The sequence below is a fragment of the Antechinus flavipes genome, chromosome 1 (assembly GCF_016432865.1).
Source record: "Antechinus flavipes isolate AdamAnt ecotype Samford, QLD, Australia chromosome 1, AdamAnt_v2, whole genome shotgun sequence".
Classification (NCBI taxonomy): Eukaryota; Metazoa; Chordata; class Mammalia; order Dasyuromorphia; family Dasyuridae; genus Antechinus; species Antechinus flavipes.
In genome coordinates this window covers 115,845,007-115,866,620 of record NC_067398.1, presented here as the reverse complement: position 1 = coordinate 115,866,620, position 21,614 = coordinate 115,845,007, and the positions used below count along the sequence as shown (strand labels likewise).

The 21,614-nt window shown below is 34.1% G+C and overlaps 1 protein-coding gene across 1 annotated transcript in view; it reads left to right on the top strand.

The window, feature by feature from the left end:
• GTF3C1 (general transcription factor IIIC subunit 1) overlaps positions 1-21,614 on the top strand; it is a 135,650-nt gene that overhangs the window by 10,410 nt on the left and 103,626 nt on the right. The window contains exons 2-3 of the mRNA XM_051988276.1: positions 14,698-14,907; positions 19,982-20,158. Of these exons, the coding sequence (XP_051844236.1) occupies positions 14,698-14,907; positions 19,982-20,158 (387 nt within the window). The remainder of the gene's footprint in view (positions 1-14,697; positions 14,908-19,981; positions 20,159-21,614) is intronic.

Here is a 21,614-nt window from a genome sequence, read left to right as displayed (position 1 = left end):
ATCAATCAATGCCATTAAGTGCCTACAATGTGCTGAGAAGCATACTAAGAACACTAAGATACAAAAATGAAACAGTCCCTCTTCTCAAGAGGTTTGCATTCTATATAGAAAATAATATAGTCATATAAGTAAATACAAAGCATATTCAAAGTTGTTGTGAAGAGAAAGTTCGCTACATGTAGGAAATGTTACTGTAGCTGAGCTATGAATGAAGCTCAGGATTCAAAGAGGCAAGGTGAAAGAGGATATTTGGAGGGAGTAGGGAACTACAGGAACTTCCTGTAGGCAAGTGAATGATGTGTTTTAGGTCAAGTACTGCTAGCTGTGTGGATAAGGTTTAGAAAGGAGAGCAACTTGAAGTTGAGAAACCAATTGATTTGTAATGTTAATTGTTTCCTGATATTGAACTATATTTGTGATATTAGTATAAATTCCACTTATAAGTATTTTTTTGTATATTGGTGTAGTCTATTTACCAGTATTTTAGTTAGTATTTTTGCATTAATATCATTCTAGACCAGGCCTAACTTAACCTGGTCCAGTGATTCAGGCAACAGATTGAAATGAAATGAAATGAAATGAGATAGTCATAGACCATCCAACACTTGACCAAAACCCTTAATATCATGGAAAAGATACATTACTTGCTAAGACACACTCCTTGTGAAAATATATCTGCTCTGAAGGATATATTGGTTAATAAGAATGGCCTTATGACTCTTAATAGTAGTGGGATATTTGTCAAGTCTGAAGCCTCATGAACTTGCCTTTTTATGTCCTACATCAATGTTGTCAAACAACTAACCCATATGTTATGGATCCTTGTAGGTCACATAATGACTTAGAAAACCAAATATTAACATCCATATTTTACATATTTTTAATTTTTGTCAAGTATTTAACAGTTACATTTTAATCTGATCAGGTCCATAACTCAGAAGAGTTGTGGACCACAGCCTGAGAAAGCATATCAGTGTCTCAGATCCTACTCTGCTTTTTAAGGAAAAACTATCCCTCTCTATCTAGTAGCCCCTAATAGATGCTGCTCCTACCACAAATATTAATTAATATTTGTCTTTATTGTCTCTGCCACCTTATCCTTTCCTACTTTGGAGATTGGAAAAATGAATCTTACAGAATTATATAGACTTGAATCTTTCTTTTTGAAAATGCTTTATATATCAGAGAAATTAATTGTTCTTTAAATGTTTTGTTAGAATTTACTTATGAATCCATCTAGTCCTGAATGTTTTTTTTTTTAACATTCAGTTCATTTGTTACTTTTTCTGATAATAGTATATTGGACTACGTATTTCTTGGCTTATAAATTTGCCTGTATTTTTGTAGGTGTTTATCCTTAAAAAAAAAATGCTTAATTTTATCATATCACTATTTGTAATATTCTTTAACAATTTTCATCATTCGTTATTTCTATTGCTATTTCTCCTTTATTTTTATTTTAGTAACTTAATTTTATTTTCCTCTCTTTAAAAATTAATTTAGCTAATAGTTTATTGATTTTATTGGTCTTTGAAAAGCAGTTTTGTTTCTTTTGGTATTGTTGACATCTTAAATTTTCAGTTCTGTTGCTTTTTAAAATTTTAATGAACTCTTATGCTTATTTTGGTTGTGCTAATTTGTTGATTTTTGTTGTTGGTTATTTTAAAAACTGCAATTTCCCATTAAACTTTCCCCTTTTTGTTGGTATAAACATTCAGGAAGTAAATTTGCCTCTAAAATTGCTTTAGCTGCATTTCATAAATTTTGGTATATTATAATTGCTATAAATTTCAATATAATTTATATTGTTTCCTTAAATTTGTCTTTGACCTAGTCATTCTTAAGCAAATGATTTTTTGTATTCATTTTAGTCTTATACTTTTCAATCATATTTCCCTTACTTAGGATTATTCTAATTGCTCTGTAGTCTATAATAGTAATTTAAAATATTTGCTTTTTAATGTTCCATATACTTTAGAATGTGATCAATTTTTGTAAATATTTCATCTGAATAAAAAGTAAATTCTCTAATCAGCCAATTGAGTTCTCCATATATTTATTAAAATTTAATCTTTTTAGGTTCCATTCAATTCTAAAACTAAGATTTTCTATCATTCAACTTGTATTTATTTATTGAAAGTAGAATGTTAGATTTTCCCACCATTTGTGTTTTTCCATCTGGAATCTTTTGTAATTCAGCAAACTTTATCATTAAATTTTTAGTCCCTATACCATTATTAGGTCCTCATGTAGTTGTTTTTATATTGTTCATGGTTATCAGTTGTCATGCTCAATTATTTTAATCCTTTTCCAACTTCATACTTAATTTACCTGAAATAATTTCTCTAACTCCTGATTTTAGTCTGATCCCAACCTTGTGGCTTTGATAGCCACCCACAATCCTCAAGATCCAAGTACAAAGTTTAATATTAAACTTTTTTACTATTAACACGTTTCAAACTTTTTTATTATTAGCACATTCAAACACTGACATATACTCACAGAATTAGTGTTTTAGAGTAGTTGACTTTACCCTATAGTTTTTTTTTTAATTTAATTATTATAGCTTTTTATTTACAAGTTATATGCATGGGATTTTTCAGCATTGACAATTGCAAAACTCTTTGTTCCAATTTTTCCCTTCCTTCCCCTCACTCCCTCCACCAGATGGCAGGTTGACCAATACATGTTAAACATGTGAAAGCACAAGTTAAATACAACATATGTATACATGTCCATACAGTTATTTTACTGTACAAAAAGAATTGGACTTTGAAATAGTGTACAATTAACCGGTGAAACTCCTATAGTTTTTAAAATATTTGCACATAAAGGTTAAAGAAAAGCGTCCCACAATTAATACTTTTGAAAAGTAGAGTGGACTTTCTTGGGGGAGATGATGCTTATAAACTGCATCTGAGAGTATGTGATGAATTTTTTTGATCTTACTAGTTTGGAAAAATAGTATTAAGTAGATTCCATATCTTTCTGTAATCTGATTATTCTTAGACTATCTCTCTTGTTTTTATTTTATCATCTTTGTTTATGAAAGTTCAAAACTTTTTTCACTTTAGTTATCTTTCTATCATATTTTATTGCATTTTCTACCCCATCTACCAGGCCTTACAGCCTTACACATTTTTCCCCCTTCATTCCTTCTCTGTATTCACATTTTCCACCACTTTTTCTACTATTGATTTTTTTGGGATCAGATTGTTTTGCTCTCATCTTCACAATAACAGTTCTCTTACTATAACAATTTTTTTTTCTTAAGTAATGTTAAATCATCCTTTCTTTCCTTTAAACATATGTATGGCTCAATTTGGTATTTTGTGCTAATTCCAGCTTCATTTATTGGGTCATTGTTGACACTAATTTTCTCTGTCTTTTGTTGATTTGTTTTTGGGATATTTTAATCTGGATTCATTATTTTGGAATAATGATGTGGCAGTGTTATTCTTGGAGTCAGGAAAGCCTGCAATTGAATTTGCCCATCTTCTACATGAACCCCTACTTGTGAGGTCCCTCCTTCCCAAGTTACCGTGTATATAAATACATTTTATATATTTGTACTTGTTCACTTTGAGATATATATATATATATACACACATATATACACACACACATATGTGCGTAACATATATGTATGTATTGTGTGAATGTTTATAATTCCAATTAGTACCTTGTTTCAAGTTCTAGCCCATAACATCTCCTTGTAGGATTAAATCAATCATACTGAACCATGCTAAATTAGGTAACTATTGTCTCTATCAATTCCACTGACTTAGTACCTTGTAAGAATCCTTCTGTTCTGGCCCATAACAAATATCAGAAGTATTATCACCCCCATTTTATAAGTGAGGAATTGAAAGCTCACAGACGTTTACTTGGCCAAAGTTGCAAAGAGATTAGAAATGAAGAATGCCATGTGAGGAACAAAGGGATGATTTGGCAAAATCACTTGAATATAAGAGTAATAATTAATGTCCAGTGAGTGCAAAGGTAAGTTGGGGCCCAGTTGGGTAGGACTTTAAGAACTAAACAGAAGTTTTTATTTGGAATTGATTGAATGGTGTAATGACATGAACAGAACTCTACTTAAGGAAAATAATTTTGGCAACAGTATGTAATATGGGCTGAAATAGTTAATTTAATCTAGCCATGAGGTGGTATGGGTCTGGACTAAGATGGTATCTGTGTGAATACCAGAGGTATTGTGAAAATAGAAATACAAAATTTGGCTCCCAATTGGATGTATGGATTGAGGATTGAGAGGAGGATAAGAAATCCAGGATAATGTCACCATTATGAACCTGGGAAACTAGAAGGATGGTAGTCTTTTGGTACAAATAGGACATTTGGGAAGTTTGGACGAAAGGAATTCATTTATTCATTCATTTTTTTAAATATTAAGTTTGAGATGTCTATAGAATGTCAATTTTGAAATATCTAGGAGGCAGTTGGTGATATGGAACTGTTGCCAGGAGAGAGATTAGGGCTGTATCTATGTAGATATGTATGTATTTATGTCATTTGCATAGAGATAATAAGTAAACCCATAGGAGCTAATAAAATTATGAAGAAGGTGGAAGGTGTGGATTCTTATGCTTAGATTCATGAATTACAGATATATATGTATAATTATATTCATGTAATTTATTTCCTTTGTTATCCTATATGTTTTATCACATGCATTTACAAATATTATTCTGAGGAAGGGTCTTTAGGTTTCACCAGATTATGAAAGGAATCCATGACACAGAAAAATTTAGGAGCCCTTCCTGTAGAGGTGGGGCGGAAGAAGACCTAGGACAAAACTTTGGAGAACACTCAGAGTTAGGGTACATAAGTATTATAAAAGATAGCATAAGAATTGCCAGTAAAAAAGAAGGTCAACTAGGAAGGAGTATTGTCACAAAAACTCCTTGGAGGAGGTAATATTTAGGAGTGGGCAGTCAACCGTGTCAAATAGAGCAATTTGAAAAAGATAAAAGGACTATGAGATTTAATAATGTATAACGTCTATGTAGTGCTTTAAGGTTTGCAAAGCTTATTATTTCATTTGATGTAAAAAAGGTACTACTGTTGTCCTTGTTTTGTAGATGAAGAAACCGAAACTAAGAGGGGTAAGGTTAATTGTCCGAAGTAGGTATCAGAGGCAGGATTGGAACTTAGGTCCTATCTCCAGTTCTTACAGTTTATGCACTGCATTACCTAGCTTCTGTAGATTTATTTGGTTGTTTAGAGATCATTGCTCACTCTTTGTGAACTATGTGAGAATGCAACCTAGCTAAATTCAGAGTTTCTTTTTTGCAGAATGTTGGCCATTGAATAATGAAAATCCATGACACAGATAAGAATAAATAATAATATTATACCCTTATCTGCTTTTGATGTTAAGAATGAGTTTTCAGATTGTGTGCAAACATTAGTTTAAATTTTGGTATTCTAAAAATAAGATACCTATCCAGTGATGAGTTAAAATCTGATACTCCAACCAGAAAAATTGAACCTAATCATATATTGACATTTTTGCTTTGGATAAAACCATTTAAAAATTTGAAGCTAAATGTCAGGAGAGTCCACAGATTATTCTTGGAAAAACATATAAGGCCTTGTTGGAATTAATTTCACCATGTTCTAAGAGAACTAAAAACAATTTCATGTGATACTTGATCATTGTCCCTTATGTTGCTCTTTATGAACATAAACAAATTGACTACCAGTATGCCAGTTACAGCTTATGTGCCAGCATCTCTTTGTAGAGAATAGATCGAAAGATTTTATAGGGAGAAAAAAAAGCAAATTCCTCAAAATCAGATTATTTTATACCTCAGTACTTGATGATTTCAAGGTGCCAAAGGAGAAATATATGAGAAATATTGGGGGGGAGTCCATTGTAATGCCGGAGAAACTGAGGCAAGAGAGATTAGAGATTTTTTAGATTAGAGAGTTTTTAATAATTTATAAGATATAAGATCTTTGTCCTATCAAACATTCAGATGATTAAAAGGGAATTGTTATAGCCTGAGGCAGAGTAACTGAGATGGGACAATTAGGGAAACTGGGTCAGCACATTAAAAGGAAACTGGCACAACCCTATGAAAACATGTTACTAACTTTCTTTTATAGACTGTAAAACATTAGGAAAATAGGTAACATTTATATAATCCTTTAAAGTTTACAAAGTGCTTTTGATGTGGTGCTAGTGGTGTGAAAATTGAAGTGGGGAATCCTCTCTGGTTGGAGATGATACAGGTCCAATGTGAAAGAATTCGCAAACCTGAAAGTCTGAGGCAAAAGGAAATTTTACTGATACTGAGAAGCTAGCTTTGCTAGGAAGACAGACTTCTCAGTAGGTAAGGTCCTGTCAGACAAATAACAAAGATTAACACTGAGAAAAGGGTATCTTCACAGCAGGCAAGAGTCCTGGCAGGCAGCTGTTCCAGGGAGAGAGGTTCCTTGGCAAAGCATTGTTTCCACTTCTGCAGAGATTTGGAGTCCAGAATTGTTTTTTATTAGCTGTATGAGGCTAGGGCTTCCATTCATAACTGAATGAGAATCCCTCAATGTTGTCAATGTCCCCAGGCCTAGATTTCCAGTTGAAAAGAGAATACTTATCTTGGAATTTCTAGCTCCTCAATAGGAATAGCAAGCAAAGATCTCCAACTGAATGAGACCAATTAACTGAAGCTAATCTTCAACTCAATACTGGGTGCAACTAGTCCCCACCAAGATTTCCATCTGAATGAAACCACTTAAGTGGGCGTTGTCTAGTAGAGGTATGCTTTTCCTAGGGGAGAGCTTGAGACCCCAAATTTCCCTTCTTTTACAGATTAAAGGGGACACAGTTTCAGGGTTCACCCCTGTCACTTTCCTTATGATACTCTGGTAGAGTAAGTAATATAAATATTATTAATCCCTCTTTTTTGAAGCAGAGACACAGATCAGAGAAGTGATTTGTCCATAGACACAAAGATACTACATTAGCAGAACAGGGATTCCAACTTGAAACTTGTGACTTGCAGTTCATTTCTCTTTCCCCTACATTGTGCTGCTTCTCATCATAGTACTAAAGTGATGGGAATGAATGATGCTATAGTGAAGTTACAAGCAAAAGAAAGAAGAATCAAGAAAACTTTTAAGGACATTGAAAGCCTGATAGTTGGGATACTGTGAGGGAAATTGAGGGAGTGTGAGGTTTAGGGGAGAAAAAAAGGCGGCTTTAGCTTGGCCCAAAAGTACTAATATGAAGTGATCCAGATCTAAGGGAGAAACATTGAAGGCAGTTGAGAAATATTATACTCTAAATAGCTCTAGTGAATTGGAGAGGGAATACATGACTCAACTAAATTAAACAAGGAATTATTAAGTATCCAATTTATGTAAATCACTGTGCCGGCTACTAGAATAGAGAGGTGGTTTCTGCTGGAGTAGACTTGCCTTTGAAAATAGTATGTACCTGGGACTTCCGGCCAAGATGGCGGAGGGGAAATACACTTCTGTGTAATCTCCGTGTTTTTCTCTCACTATTCATTTCATTTCATGCCTCTGAATTAATGCTCGACTGAAAAAAAAACCATACAATTACTTACCAAGAGAAACCATCCTTGAGACTCGTCAAGAAAGGTCTGTTTTTGCGCGAGGGCGGGGACGGTATTTGGAAGCAGTCTGCGGGCAGCAGCGGCAACCAAAGCACAGATAGCAGCTCAGAACCGGGTGGAGCGGAGAGGGGGTAGGACGCGATCGCAGCCGTGAGCTCTGCGGTGAGAGCTTTGCTATAGGAGCAAGTCAGCAGCCCAGCAGAGAAGCTAAAAACACCGGGGGTGAAGAATACAATCCCAAGCAGCTGGAGTTTCTCGGGACCTGGCCACCCCTCCCCCACAGTGTCTTAGCCCGCTCGGATCTCAGAGCGCTCGGATCTCAGTGCGCAGGCGCCATAGCACAGTAGGACCTGTGCCTCACGAATACCCTGCCCCTCCCCCAAAGAAAGCAGCCTCCATTCAAGGGGTTTTTTTTCCTTCTGTTTCTTTGATAGTTTGTCTTTGATAAATAGACAGAATGAGCAAGAAACTGAAAAAGAATTTAACCCTGGACAGCTTTTATACAGATAAAGAGCAGACTCCAAACCCTGAGGAGACTAAAAACAAACAGTCCCCAGGTGAATCCCCGAAGGAAGAGACCTTATGTCCCTCAGCACAGATGAATCTCATGGAGGAAATTAAAAAGGCTCTCACAAGGGAGCTAGAAGAAAAATGGGAAAAGGAGAGGGAGGCTCTGAAAAAGGAGAGGGAGGCTTGGCAAAAGAGCCTGGAGAAGTCAGTTAAAGAGAGAGTGGATAAAGAAACCAAATCCTTGAAAAATAGGATTAGTGAACTGGAAACAGAAAACAGCTCTCTAAAAAACAAAATTGGCGAAATGGAAAAAAATTCCACAGAACAAAAGAACTCAATTGGACAATTAGAAAAAGATCTTAAAAAAGTGAGTGAAGAAAATACCTCACTGAAAATCAGGGTCGAACAATTGGAATTGAATGACTCGAGGAGACAAGAAGAATCAGTCAAGCAAATCCAAAAAAATCAAACAATGGAAAAGGATGTGAAATACCTTCTGGGGAAGACAACAGACCTGGAAAACAGATCCAGGAGAGACAACCTGAGAATCATCGGACTTCCAGAAAAGTATGATGAAAAAAAAAGCCTGAACACTATCTTCCAGGAAATTATCAAAGAGAACTGCCCAGAAGTCATAGAAACAGAAGGTAAAATAGACATTGAAAGAATTCATCGATCCCCTACTGAAAGGGATCCTAAAATCAAAACACCAAGGAATATAGTGGCCAAATGCCAGAACCCTCAGGCAAAGGAAAAAATACTGCAAGCGGCTAGAAAAACCCAATTCAAGTATCAAGGAGCCACAATAAGGATCACCCAGGATCTGGCAGCATCCACATTAAAGGATCGAAGGGCCTGGAATATGATATTCCGAAAGGCTAAGGAACTTGGTATGCAACCAAAAATAACTTACCCAGCGAGATTGAGCATCTTTTTCCAGGGAAGAAGATGGACATTCAACGAAATAAGCGAATTTCATCTATTTCTGATGAAAAAGCCAGAACTTAACAAAAAATTTGATCTACAAGCACAGAACTCAAGAGAAATCTAAAAAGGTAAAGATTAATCTTGGGAACTATATTTCGGCTGTAAAGATGTATAAAGAATACATGTATACCTTGTTCTAGAAACTAGTTGTGGAAAGGACATTGTACTAGAAAAAAGGGAAAGTGGGGGTACTACATTTCATGAAGAGGCAAAGAAAACCTAGTAAATCTGAGAGAAAGAATGGAGAGGAATGAAAATAGTGAGTATTTTACTGCTTTCAGAATTGGCAGTAAGAGAAGAATTTTAGACATATTCATTCTATGGTGAAACTTCTCCCACCTCATTGAAAAGTGAGAAGGGAAAAGTGAAAAAGGAAGGAATAAGCTAAGTGGAAGGGAATACGGTAACTGGGAGGGAAAGGGGTAAGTTGGGGGGGGGGAACTCTAAGGGGGGGGAGGGATACTGAAAAAGGGAGGGCTGTGAGAAGCAAGGGGAGCTCACAAGCTTAATACTGGGAAGGGGGGTAAGGGAGGGGGTAAGGGAGTAAGAAGGGAGAAAAGCATAAACCGGGGTTAACAAGATGGCAAGTAATACAGAATTGGTCATTTTAACCATAAATGTGAACGGGGTAAACTCCTCTATAAAGAGGAAGCGGTTAGCAGAATGGATTAAAAGCCAGAATCCTACAATATGTTGTATACAGGAAACACACCTGAAGCGGGGTGATACATGCAGGTTAAAGGTAAAAGGTTGGAGCAAAATCTACTATGCTTCAGGTGAAGCCAAAAAAGCAGGGGTAGCCATCCTGATCTCAGATCAAGCTAAAGCAAAAATTGATCTAATCAAAAGAGATAAGGAAGGGCACTATATCTTGCTAAAGGGTAGAATGAATAATGAAGAACTATCTATATTAAATATATATGCACCAAGTAGTGTAGCATCTAAATTCCTAAAAGAGAAATTAAGAGAGCTGCAAGAAGAAATAGACAGTAAAACTTAATAGTGGGAGATCTCAACCTTGCACTCTCAGAATTAGATAAATCAAACCACAAAATAAATAAGAAAGAAGTCAAAGAGATAAATAGAATACTAGAAAAATTAGATATGATAGATCTCTGGAGAAAATGTAATGGGGACAGAAAGGAGTACACCTTCTTTTCAGCAGTTCATGGAACTTATACAAAAATTGATCATATATTAGGACATAAAAACCTCAAACTCAAATGCAGTAAGGCAGAAATAGTGAATGCATCCTTTTCAGACCATGATGCATTGAAAATTACATTCAATAAAAAGCCACAGGAAAGTAGACCAAAAAATAATTGGAAACTAAATAATCTCATACTAAAGAATGATTGGGTGAAACAGCAAATTATAGACATAATTAATAACTTCATCCAAGAAAATGATAATAATGAGACATCATACCAAAATGTATGGGATGCAGCCAAAGCGGTAATAAGGGGAAATCTCATATCTCTAGAGGCCTATTTGTATAAAATAGAGAAAGAGAAGGTCAATGAATTGGGCTTGCAACTAAAAATGCTAGAAAAGGAACAAATTAAAAACCCCCAATCAAACACTAAACTTGAAATTCAAAAAATAAAAGGAGAGATCAATAAAATTGAAAGTAAAAAAACTATTGAATTGATTAATAAAACTAAGAGTTGGTTCTATGAAAAAACCAACAAAATAGACAAACCCTTAGTAAATCTGATTAAAAAAAGGAAAGAGGAAAATCAAATTGTTAGTCTTAAAAATGAAAAGGGAGAACTCACCACTAACGAAGAGGAAATTAGAGCAATAATTAGGAGTTACTTTGCCCAACTTTACGCCAATAAATTCGACAACTTAAATGAAATAGAAGAATACCTCCAAAAATATAGCTTACCTAAACTAACAGAGGAAGAAGTAAATATCCTAAACACTCCTATCTCAGAAAAAGAAATAGAACAAACTATCAATCAACTCCCTAAGAAAAAAACCCCAGGACCAGATGGATTTACATCTGAATTCTATCAAACATTTAAAGATCAATTAACTCCAATGCTAAATAAACTATTTGAAGAAGTAGGGATTGAAGGAGTCCTACCAAACTCCTTTTATGACACAGATATGGTACTGATACCTAAACCAGGTAGGCTGAAAACAGAGAAAGAAAATTATAGACCAATCTCCCTAATGAATATTGATGCTAAAATCTTAAATAAAATATTAGCAAAAAGATTACAGAAAATCATCCCCAGGATAATACACTATGACCAAGTAGGATTTATACCAGGAATGCAGGGCTGGTTCAATATTAGGAAAACTATTAACATAATTGACTATATCAACAACCAACCAAACAAAAACCATATGATCATTTCAATAGATGCAGAAAAAGCATTTGATAAAATCCAACAGCCATTCCTAATAAAAACACTTGAGAGCATAGGAATAAAAGGACTTTTCCTTAAAATAGTTAGGAGCATATATTTTAAACCTTCAGTAAGCATCATATGCAATGGGGAAAAACTGGAACCTTTCCCGGTAAGATCTGGAGTGAAGCAAGGTTGCCCACTATCACCATTATTATTCAATATTGTATTAGAAACACTGGCCTCTGCAATAAGAGTCGAGAAAGAGATTAAAGGAATTAGAGTAGGCAATGAGGAAACCAAACTATCACTCTTTGCAGATGATATGATGGTATACCTAGAAAACCCCAGAGATTCTACTAAAAAGCTATTAGAAATAATTCATAATTTTAGCAAAGTAGCAGGATACAAAATAAATCCCCATAAATCCTCAGCATTCTTATACACCACCAACAAAATCCAAGAGCAAGAGATACAAAGAGAAATTCCATTCAAAATAACTGTTGATAGCATAAAATATTTGGGAATCTACCTACCAAAGGAAAGTCAGGAATTATATGAGCAAAATTACAAAAAAGTTTTCACACAAATAAAGTCAGACTTAAATAATTGGAAAAATATTAAGTGCTCTTGGATAGGCCGAGCAAATATAATAAAGATGACAATACTCCCTAAACTAATCTATTTATTTAGTGCTATACCAATCAGACTTCCAAGAAAATATTTTAATGATTTAGAAAAAATAACAACAAAATTCATATGGAACAATAAAAAGTCGAGAATCTCAAGGGAATTAATGAAAAAAAAATCAAATGAAGGTGGTCTAGCTGTACCGATCTAAAATTATATTATAAAGCAGCAGTCACCAAAACCATCTGGTATTGGCTTAGAAATAGATTAGTTGATCAGTGGAAAAGGTTAGGTTCACAAGACAGAATAGTCAACTATAGCAATCTAGTGTTTGACAAACCCAAAGATTCTAAATTTTGGGATAAGATTTCATTATTTGATAAAAACTGCTGGGATAACTGGAAATTAGTATGGCAGAAATTAGGCAAGGACCCACACTTAACACCACATACCAAGATAAGATCAAAATGGGTCCATGACCTAGGCATAAAGAACGAGATTATAAATAAATTAGAGGAACATAGGATAGTTTATCTCTCAGACTTGTGGAGGAGAAAGAAATTTGTGACCAAAGATGAACTAGAGACCATTACCAATCACAAAATAGAAAATTTTGATTATATCAAATTAAAAAGCCTTTGTACAAACAGAACGAATGCAAACAAGATTAGTAGGGAAGTAACTAACTGGGAAAACATCTTTACAATTAAAGGTTCTGATAAAGGCCTCATTTCCAAAATATATAGAGAACTGACTCAAATTTATAAAAAATCAAGCCATTCTCCAATTGATAAATGGTCAAAGGATATGAACAGACAATTTTCAGATGAAGAAATTGAAACTATTACCACTCACATGAAAGAGTGTTCCAAATCACTATTGATCAGAGAAATGCAAATTAAGACAACTCTGAGATATCACTACACTCCTGTCAGATTGGCTAAGATGACAGGAAAAAACAATGATGAATGTTGGAGGGGATGCGGGAAAACGGGGACATTGATGCATTGTTGGTGGAGTTGTGAACGAATCCAGCCATTCTGGAGAGCGATCTGGAATTATGCCCAAAAAGTTATCAAACTGTGCATACCCTTTGATCCAACAGTGTTTCTATTGGGCTTATACCCCAAAGAGATACTAAAAAAGGGAAGGGGACCTGTATGTGCCAAAATGTTTGTAGCAGCCCTGTTTGTAGTGGCTAGAAACTGGAAAATGAATGGATGCCCATCAATTGGAGAATGGCTGGGTAAATTGTGGTATATGAATGTTATGGAATATTATTGCTCTGTAAGGAATGACCAGCAGGATGAATACAGAGAGGCTTGGAGAGACCTACATGGACTGATGCTAAGTGAGATGAGCAGAACCAGGAGATCATTATACACTTCGACAACGATATTGTATGAGGATGTATTCTGATGGAAGTGGATTTCTCTGACAAAGAGACTTAACTGAGTTTCATTGGAGAAATGATGGACAGAAACAGCTACACCCAAAGAAGGAATACTGGGAAATGAATGTGAACTATTTGCATTTTTGATTTTCTTCCCGAGTTATTTTTACCTTCTGAATCCAATTCTCCCTGTGCAACAAGAGAACTGTTTGGTTCTGCAAATATGTATTGTATCTAGGATATACTGCAACATGTTTAGCATATATAGGACTGCCTGCCATCCTGGGGGGGGGGAGGAGGGAGGGAGGGGGAAAAAACGAAACATAAGTGATTGCAAGGGATAATGTCGTGTAGAAATTATCCTGGCATGGATTCTGTCAATGCGAAGTTATTATTAAATAAAATAAAATTTATTATAAAAAAAAAAAAAAAAAAAAAAAAATAGAAAAAAAAAAAAAAAAAGAAAATAGTATGTACCTGAGACAACTTGGAAAATTGAATAATTTAAATTTATCATCTTTATTCAAATGACTCTCAGATCTTAAAATGCAGATGAGTCTCTTCTGAGTTCTACTATATATCTTCCATTTATCCTCTTATTATTGTTCACAAAGTCAGCATCTTAAGACAGCTCTCTTGTCTAGACTGTTTCCCCACTTTAAGCTTCTAGTTGACCATATAGCTGCCAATAGTTTTGGTCTTACCATGGTTGTTGTCATGTCATGACCTTATCTTTCCCCTACTCAGTTCCACATTGATGGCCTCATTATGTACTAATTCCATTCCTAGTCTACATAGTCAACAAATTGGTCTTTCCTATTCCTCATATGTTATACTTTCTTCTCCATAGTCATATCTTTTTATTAGACAATCCCATAGCCAGTCTTGGAGTACACTTTTTCATTTTTGCCTTGTCTCCCTTACTTCCAAATTGAACTCAAATATCTTCTACAGAAAAGCCTTTCTGATTCCTCTAATTGTTCATGTTCTGCTTTCTTAAATGACCAAATTTATTTTGTACATATATATTTTGTATAGACAAATGTCTGCATTGATAAAATATAAATTTCTTAAGAATAAGGCTGTTTTATCTTTGTCTTCCCTAGCACGGAAGTACAGAATGCTTATTGATTGATCTGCTTGTTCTCCTTTGTTCATTGAGAGTTTGTTTCCTGAAAATCAGCATGGTTTATTATTTGTGTTTTCATTTTAGATACGAAGAAATTGACTTTGAAACTGGAATTCTGGAATCAAGGAGAGATCCAGTCCCTTTAGAAGATGTTTATCCCATCCATATGATCTTGGACAATAAGGATGGCATACAGGGCTCATGTCAGTATTTTGATAAGAGAATAGATGTTACTGATCAGATAAGGACAGAATCTTTGCAGCCCCGTTGTACAGTAATTGAAGCTTATGAGAGGTAAGCTATCTAAGTTTGGTCAGTTTGCTCATTTTTGTTGTGAGGAAGTTTTGACTTTGTGAATATATTTTAACATTAAAAACAAATGCTTGTGCCAAGTATCTAGTTGGCCAGTAATTCACTGTTGGCTTAGTTTTTTTTTTTTAATTTCTTTATCAGTTGACCCATTTTCATAAATATTTCTAGGATTTTTTGTGGGAAAGCTGGTTTTATGATATCACAATAATTGAAAGTCCCAAGAAAGATTTTTAGTCAATAATTCAACAAGTATTTTTTAATCAAGCTTGATTTTAATAGCTCCTTTCCCCTAGTAGCTTCTAGTTTTATTTATTGATTCAGTATTGTTGGCTTTTGTTTTTGTTTTTATTTTGTTTTATTTCTTCATTCATTTTTAGTTTCTGCTTTACTGTTTAATTGGAATTTTTTATTTTTTGGTTTTTTAAAGCATGCATTCATTTAACTGTTCTGTCTTATTTTTTTTTAAATAACTTGTTTAATCAGGATATAAGCCCAGTTTTTCCATTTATATTCAAATGTAACTTCATACCATCTAGTATATCTTCTTTTTTTTTTTAAATAGCTTTTTATTTACAAGTTTATATGCATGGGTAATTTTATAGCATTGACAATTGCCAAACCTTTTGTTCCAATTTTTCCCCTCCTTCTCCGTACCCCCTGCCCTAGATGGCAGGATGACCAATACATGTTAAATATGTTAAAGTATAAATTAAATATAAAATAAGTATACATGTCCAAACTGTTATTTTGCTGGTTCACTTCATTACTGCTCCATTGGAACTGATTTGGTTCATCTCATTGCTGAAGATGGCCAGGTCCATCAGAATTGATCATCATATAGTATTGTTGTTGAAGTATATAATGATCTCCTGGTCCTGCTCATTTCACTCAGCATCAGTTCATTTAAGTCTCTCCAGGTCTTTCTGAAATCATCCTGTTGGTCATTTTTTACCAAACAATAATATTCCATAATATTCATATACCACAATTTATTCAGCCATTCTCCAATTGATGGGCATCCACTCAATTTCCAGTTTCTGGCCACTATAAAGAGGGCTGCCACAAACATCTTTGCACATTCAGGTCCCTTTCCCTTCTTTAAGATCATTGAGGATTTTTTAACAAGAGGAAGAGAGAGGGAAAGAGGGAGGGAGATAAGGGAGGAGGAGAAGGATTTTTCTAGCTGTTCTCTGGGGCCAAACTGGTCATTACATTTATGCATCATTTCATTTCATTGTTTTATTCTTTATATCTGCATTGTATCTAGTGCATTGTATGCACTGTATATATATAATTATATATATATGTATATGTATAACTATATATATATATCTTGTTTTCCTGGTTCTGTTCATTTCATTTTGAATAAGGTCACAAAAGCATTTTTGGTGTTTCTCTGAATTCTTCATTTTTTATGGCTTGGTAAACATATTTTGGTGCCATAAATCAATTCACCATTCCTCAGTCAGTAGGGACATCTGATTGGTTTCTGCTTGAATGTTACCACAGAAAAAGTCCTCCTATGAATATTTTTGTTATGAATCTTTCTTTCTATCTTTGATTTCTTTGTGGTCCATGACTTGATCAAAGGTTATGGACATTTTAGTCACATATTTAGCATAATTCCAAATTAGTTGTTGTTCAGTAATATACAACTCTTTAGCACCCCTTTGGAAATTTTCTTGCCAAAGATACTAGAGTGGTTTGCTATTTCTATCTCCAGATCTTTTTACAGATGAAGGAACTGGCAAACAGTTAAGTCATTTGTCCAAGGTCATACAGCTAGTAAGTATCTGAGACCAGATTTGAATTCAGGAATTCCTAACTCCAATCCTGGCCCTCTATCCCCTGCAACACCTAGTTGCCCTTAATTTCAAATAAATTTCCAAAAAATGAATACATTCACAACTCTACCAATAGTATATTGGGGTACCTATCTTTCCCTAGCCTCTCCCCCCCCGAAAAAAAAAAACAAAAAAATTGACATATTAGTGAAATAGAATAGAGATAGCCCCCCACCCATGAAAGTAGATTTGAACTGAAGAAGTCTCCAAAGGTTCATATACCCACCCTTACCCCTCCATTAGTTCAGTTCCCATTTCCCATGCTCCCAGCACTATTTTTGATTTTAGTATTATATAACTGAACTATGTTATAGTACTGTAGGATGTTGGAGCAGAAATGGGACTTAAAAATTGTTTTGACCAAACTCCATCATTTTACAAACAAGGAACCCTGAGGCCCAGAGAAAAGTGGCATACCTGGGGTCATGAAATAAACTAATGGCAGAGCCAGAATTAAATCCGAGGATTTCCAATTCTCAGTGTACTCTTCTTTTTTCATTAGTAAATTGTGTTTAACAGTAGTTATTGAATTGTCAAATAGTTCATTAAGAGAAACGTTTGTATTAGCCTACCAAAGGTTAATAATCAAATCTAGGCAATAAAAACAGTCCCCTAACCCACTGAACAATCTCCCCCATCTCTTGCCCAATATATGCCTCTATCTCTCAAGCTTCTTATATTTATATGAGCTTTTTCCAAGCCAGTGAACATTTATAGAATGCCAGTTTTTAATAGGTCCAGTGGTAATAGGTTTGGGGGTACAAATCAATAAAATGTGCAACTCCTTCAAAGATTTTTATAACTTAAATCAGCAAAGTAATAAAGAAAGGATAAGCAATGTGCTATTAAATATATGAGTATTTATAAGCCACTGATAAATATGTAAGTGAAGGATAGTGTAATTGTGAGGTTGAATCAGGTGTGACAATGAAGTTTTTTTTCTCCTTGCTTAGAAAAGGTATCAAGGAGGAAGAAACAAGCAAGACCAGCATAGGAAAAAAGAAAAACTAAGTCGTGTGCAGTATATGCTGTGGGTGAAGAATAAGAGACAGGGGTAGAGTATGAATCAGCCAGCAAGGATTTATTAAGCTTTGTCTATACTAGGTCCTGAAAATGAAAAAATAAAAGGAAAATATTCCTTTTCCTCAAGGAGCTCATATCCTTTTTGGGGAAATAACATATAAATGCACATAAAATTATCTATTAAATAAATACAAAATGAGGGAGGAGCACTAGCAGTTCAAGGCATCAGAAAAAACCTCTGAGGCAGAGAGAAAAGAATGCATTCTAGATTTGGGGCATAGTCAGTGAAAGGCATTGCTATGGAAGATGAAGTGTTTCAGAAAAGTAGAACAAAAGCAAATGTACCTGTCCTAGAGTAGAAAATGTACATGGCAAGCACTGAGTTATGAAGACCTTTAAATTCCAAACAAGAATTTTTTTTTTAATCATAGTGGCAATAGGGAGCCACTGGAACTTAAGAAACAGAGGATTGACATAGTTAGATCTGTGCTTTAAGAATATCACTTTGAAGAGATTTTAAAGGAGAGAAAGGGACCCACATGTGCAAAAATGTTTGTAGCCCTTTTTGTAGTAGCAAGAAACTGGAAACTGAGTGAATGCCCATCAGTTGGAGATTGACTAAATAAGTTATGGAATATGAATGTTTTGGAATTTTATTGTTCTGTAAAAAACTACCTGCACGGTGATTTCAGAGAGGCCTAGAGAAACTTACATGAACTGATAGAAAGTGAAAAGAGCAGAACCAGGAGATAATTATACATGGTAACAACAAGATTATATGATGATCAATTCTGATGGGCGTGGCTCTTTCTAACAGTGAAATGATTCAGGCCAATTCCAGTGATCTTGTGATGATGAGAGCCATCTACATCCAGAGCGAGGACTATAGGAACTGAGGATGGATCACAACATAGCATTTTCATTCTTTTGTGGTTTGCTTGAATTATATTTTCTTCCTCATTTTTTTAAACTTTTTGATCTGATTTTTCTTGTGCAGCAAGATAATTGTATAAATATGTATGTCTATATTGGATTTAACATATATTTTTACCATGTTTAACATATATTGAAATAAATGCCATCTAGGGGAGGGGCTAGGAGGAAGGGAGGGAAAAATTGGAACACGAGGTTTTTTAAGGGTCATTGTTGAAAAATTATCCTTGCATATGTTTTGAAAATAAAATTCAATAAAAAAGTAAAAAGAAAAAAAGAGAGAGAATTATATGCCATACATGAAGGTTTTTTCCTTACCTTTCAAGAAAATCTTTGTAATTAAAGCTCTATCATCTCTGATTTAAACAGTTTGAATATTGTCAATAATAAAATTTTACCTATGCAATAAAAAAAAAGAAGAAGAACAAGATCACTTTGGCAATTGGAAAAAGTAGGGAGGTTAGTCAAGACAAGCAGTAAGGGACAGTAAACATAAATGTCTACAATTTACATGATAGATAGTGGAACATAAAGGCAAACAGAGTAGGAATAAGTAAATTATTAATAACTAAATAAGTAAATTATCAGATTTTCTTTTTCAAGATCAGAAGATTATGCAGGCCATTTAAAAAAAAAGTTGTACATGTACATGGGTTCTTGGTAAAATTTATTCATTCAGCAAAATAATGTTCTCATATGGTTCAAGTAAGATTAGGAAGAGGAGATACAATGTCCTTATATGGCATTAAGTTCTGGAGTAACAGTTTATAGACTGAAGTTGTTAGTTTTATATTTGTGCCAAGATACATTAGTAAAGAGTGAAGTTATAGTTATGGAATCTTAACTAAGGAAATAATACTATTTGAATTTCTGATTCAACTGTTCCAAAAAGAGTTTTCAGAAAGATCATAAATAATGACTTAATTATTGTAGCATTTTAGGATTTTTTTTTTCTAAATTAACAAGAGCTATTATTTTCTGGCATAGAGAGGCAATATGATATGTATAGGCTGTTCCCAAAGTCATAATGCAGCTTTAAGCAAATCAAGATATTAAAACTTAAATTATGTTAATCTGAAGAGGAGAGAGACCCTGGAAGCTTAACAGTAGAAAACAAAATGGAAAGTGAAAAGTGGTGCATCTACATAATGCAGTTAGAAATTAATATTTTTAATAACTTCCAAAGCAAATTTAAAAAAAAAAAACAAACAAACTTATAACTCTTCTTCCCTTTCTTGGTTGTTTCTGATTTGCAGATGGGGAAAGAAACTGATCATTGTTGCCTCCCAAGATATGCGTTACAGGGCCTTAATAGGCTTAGAAGGAGATCCCGATTTAAAACTCCCAGACTTTTCCTACTGTATTTTGGAAAGGTTAGGCCGAGCAAGATGGCAAGGAGAACTTCAGAGGGACCTTCACAGCAGTGCTTTCAAGTAAGTGAGAGGATTTACTGTTCTGTATCAACAGAAACCTGATTTTAAAAGGGGAAAAAAAAACACTTGGGTCTTTTGAAAATCAAATGCTTGAGCTTTATGACTTGTCTTTTACCCACTTTGAGTTCTATGTTATTTTGTAACATTTCCTTGGGAGAAAATGGGTAAGTGGTGGATCTGAACTAGATGGTGTTTTTTGTCCCTTCCAATTCTAAATATATAATTATGTAGTAGTTTTTGAACCATCCTGAGAACCTCATTCTTTTTCATACTCCTCAGATGTCCATAATGGATCCTGTGAACCTTTCAATGCTCTCACTACAACCAAAGAGTATAAGGTCCTCAGAGACCTCTGTACCCGTCCCACTAGTATCCTTCTTTCTGAACAAATTGACTAACTGTGGAAATGACAGTGTATGTATCTTGTCTTTCACTGATGACCAAAGGAATTACATTCATTTCCTTGAAATCCTAAACATAATTTGGAAAGAAAGCTATGACCCAAACATTATACACTTTCTTTCTTCCACTTTGCCTATTGAATAATTATTTCCCATTCTTTTAAATTTTTAAAAAATCTAATTCAAATACTGTTTTCCTTCAGAAAGCTTTTCAGTAACCTCATTCCTCAAATATTACTTTGTTTCATAATTCTCTAGTGTATTTGTGTTATATTTTATTTTTTCAGTAATTTTTTTATTGCCGTCTTAGTGGTTTTTTTAATTACCAAAAATGTCCCCACTATCTCTCCCATTTTCATATAATATTTTGAAAGGAAGAAAGGAAAGGAAGGGAGAAGGAGAGAGAAAGGGAAGGAGGGAGGGAGGGAGAGGAGAAAGGGAAGAAAGAGAGAGAGACATATTAGCAAAAGTTATCATTATATTACAAAGGTTTCAAAATATGTGTAGTACATAATGTACTTGTGAACCAACCTCCCACCTCTGCAAAGGGCTGGGATGGATATATTTTCTTTGGAGCCATGCTTCTTATTTGTAATTTTGTGACATTCGTTTTTAATTCTTTAATTTTTTGGAAGATGAAATGTTTCTTTTTATATTTTTATATTCTTTTACATATATTTATATTCTTTTTATATTTTTATATTTTTTATTTTTTTATATTTCTTTTTATATTACTGTAATCATTTTGTATATTGTTTTCTTGCCTTTGATTCTTTCAGTAATAGTTCATAACAATCTTTCCATTCTTCTTTGTATTCATCTTAATTATATCTTAATAGCACAATTATATTCCATTACATTCATGTACTGGCATTTGTTTAGCTGTTCCCCAATCAATGGGCATTTACATTGTTTTTACTTCTTTACTATCACAAAAAATGCTGTTATGAAGATTTGAGGGACTTTCTTCTTATCAGAGGCCTCTTTAAGATATAAGTCTAGTAGTGGAATGTCTGGATCAAATCATATGAATATGACACTTTACTTTATTTCAA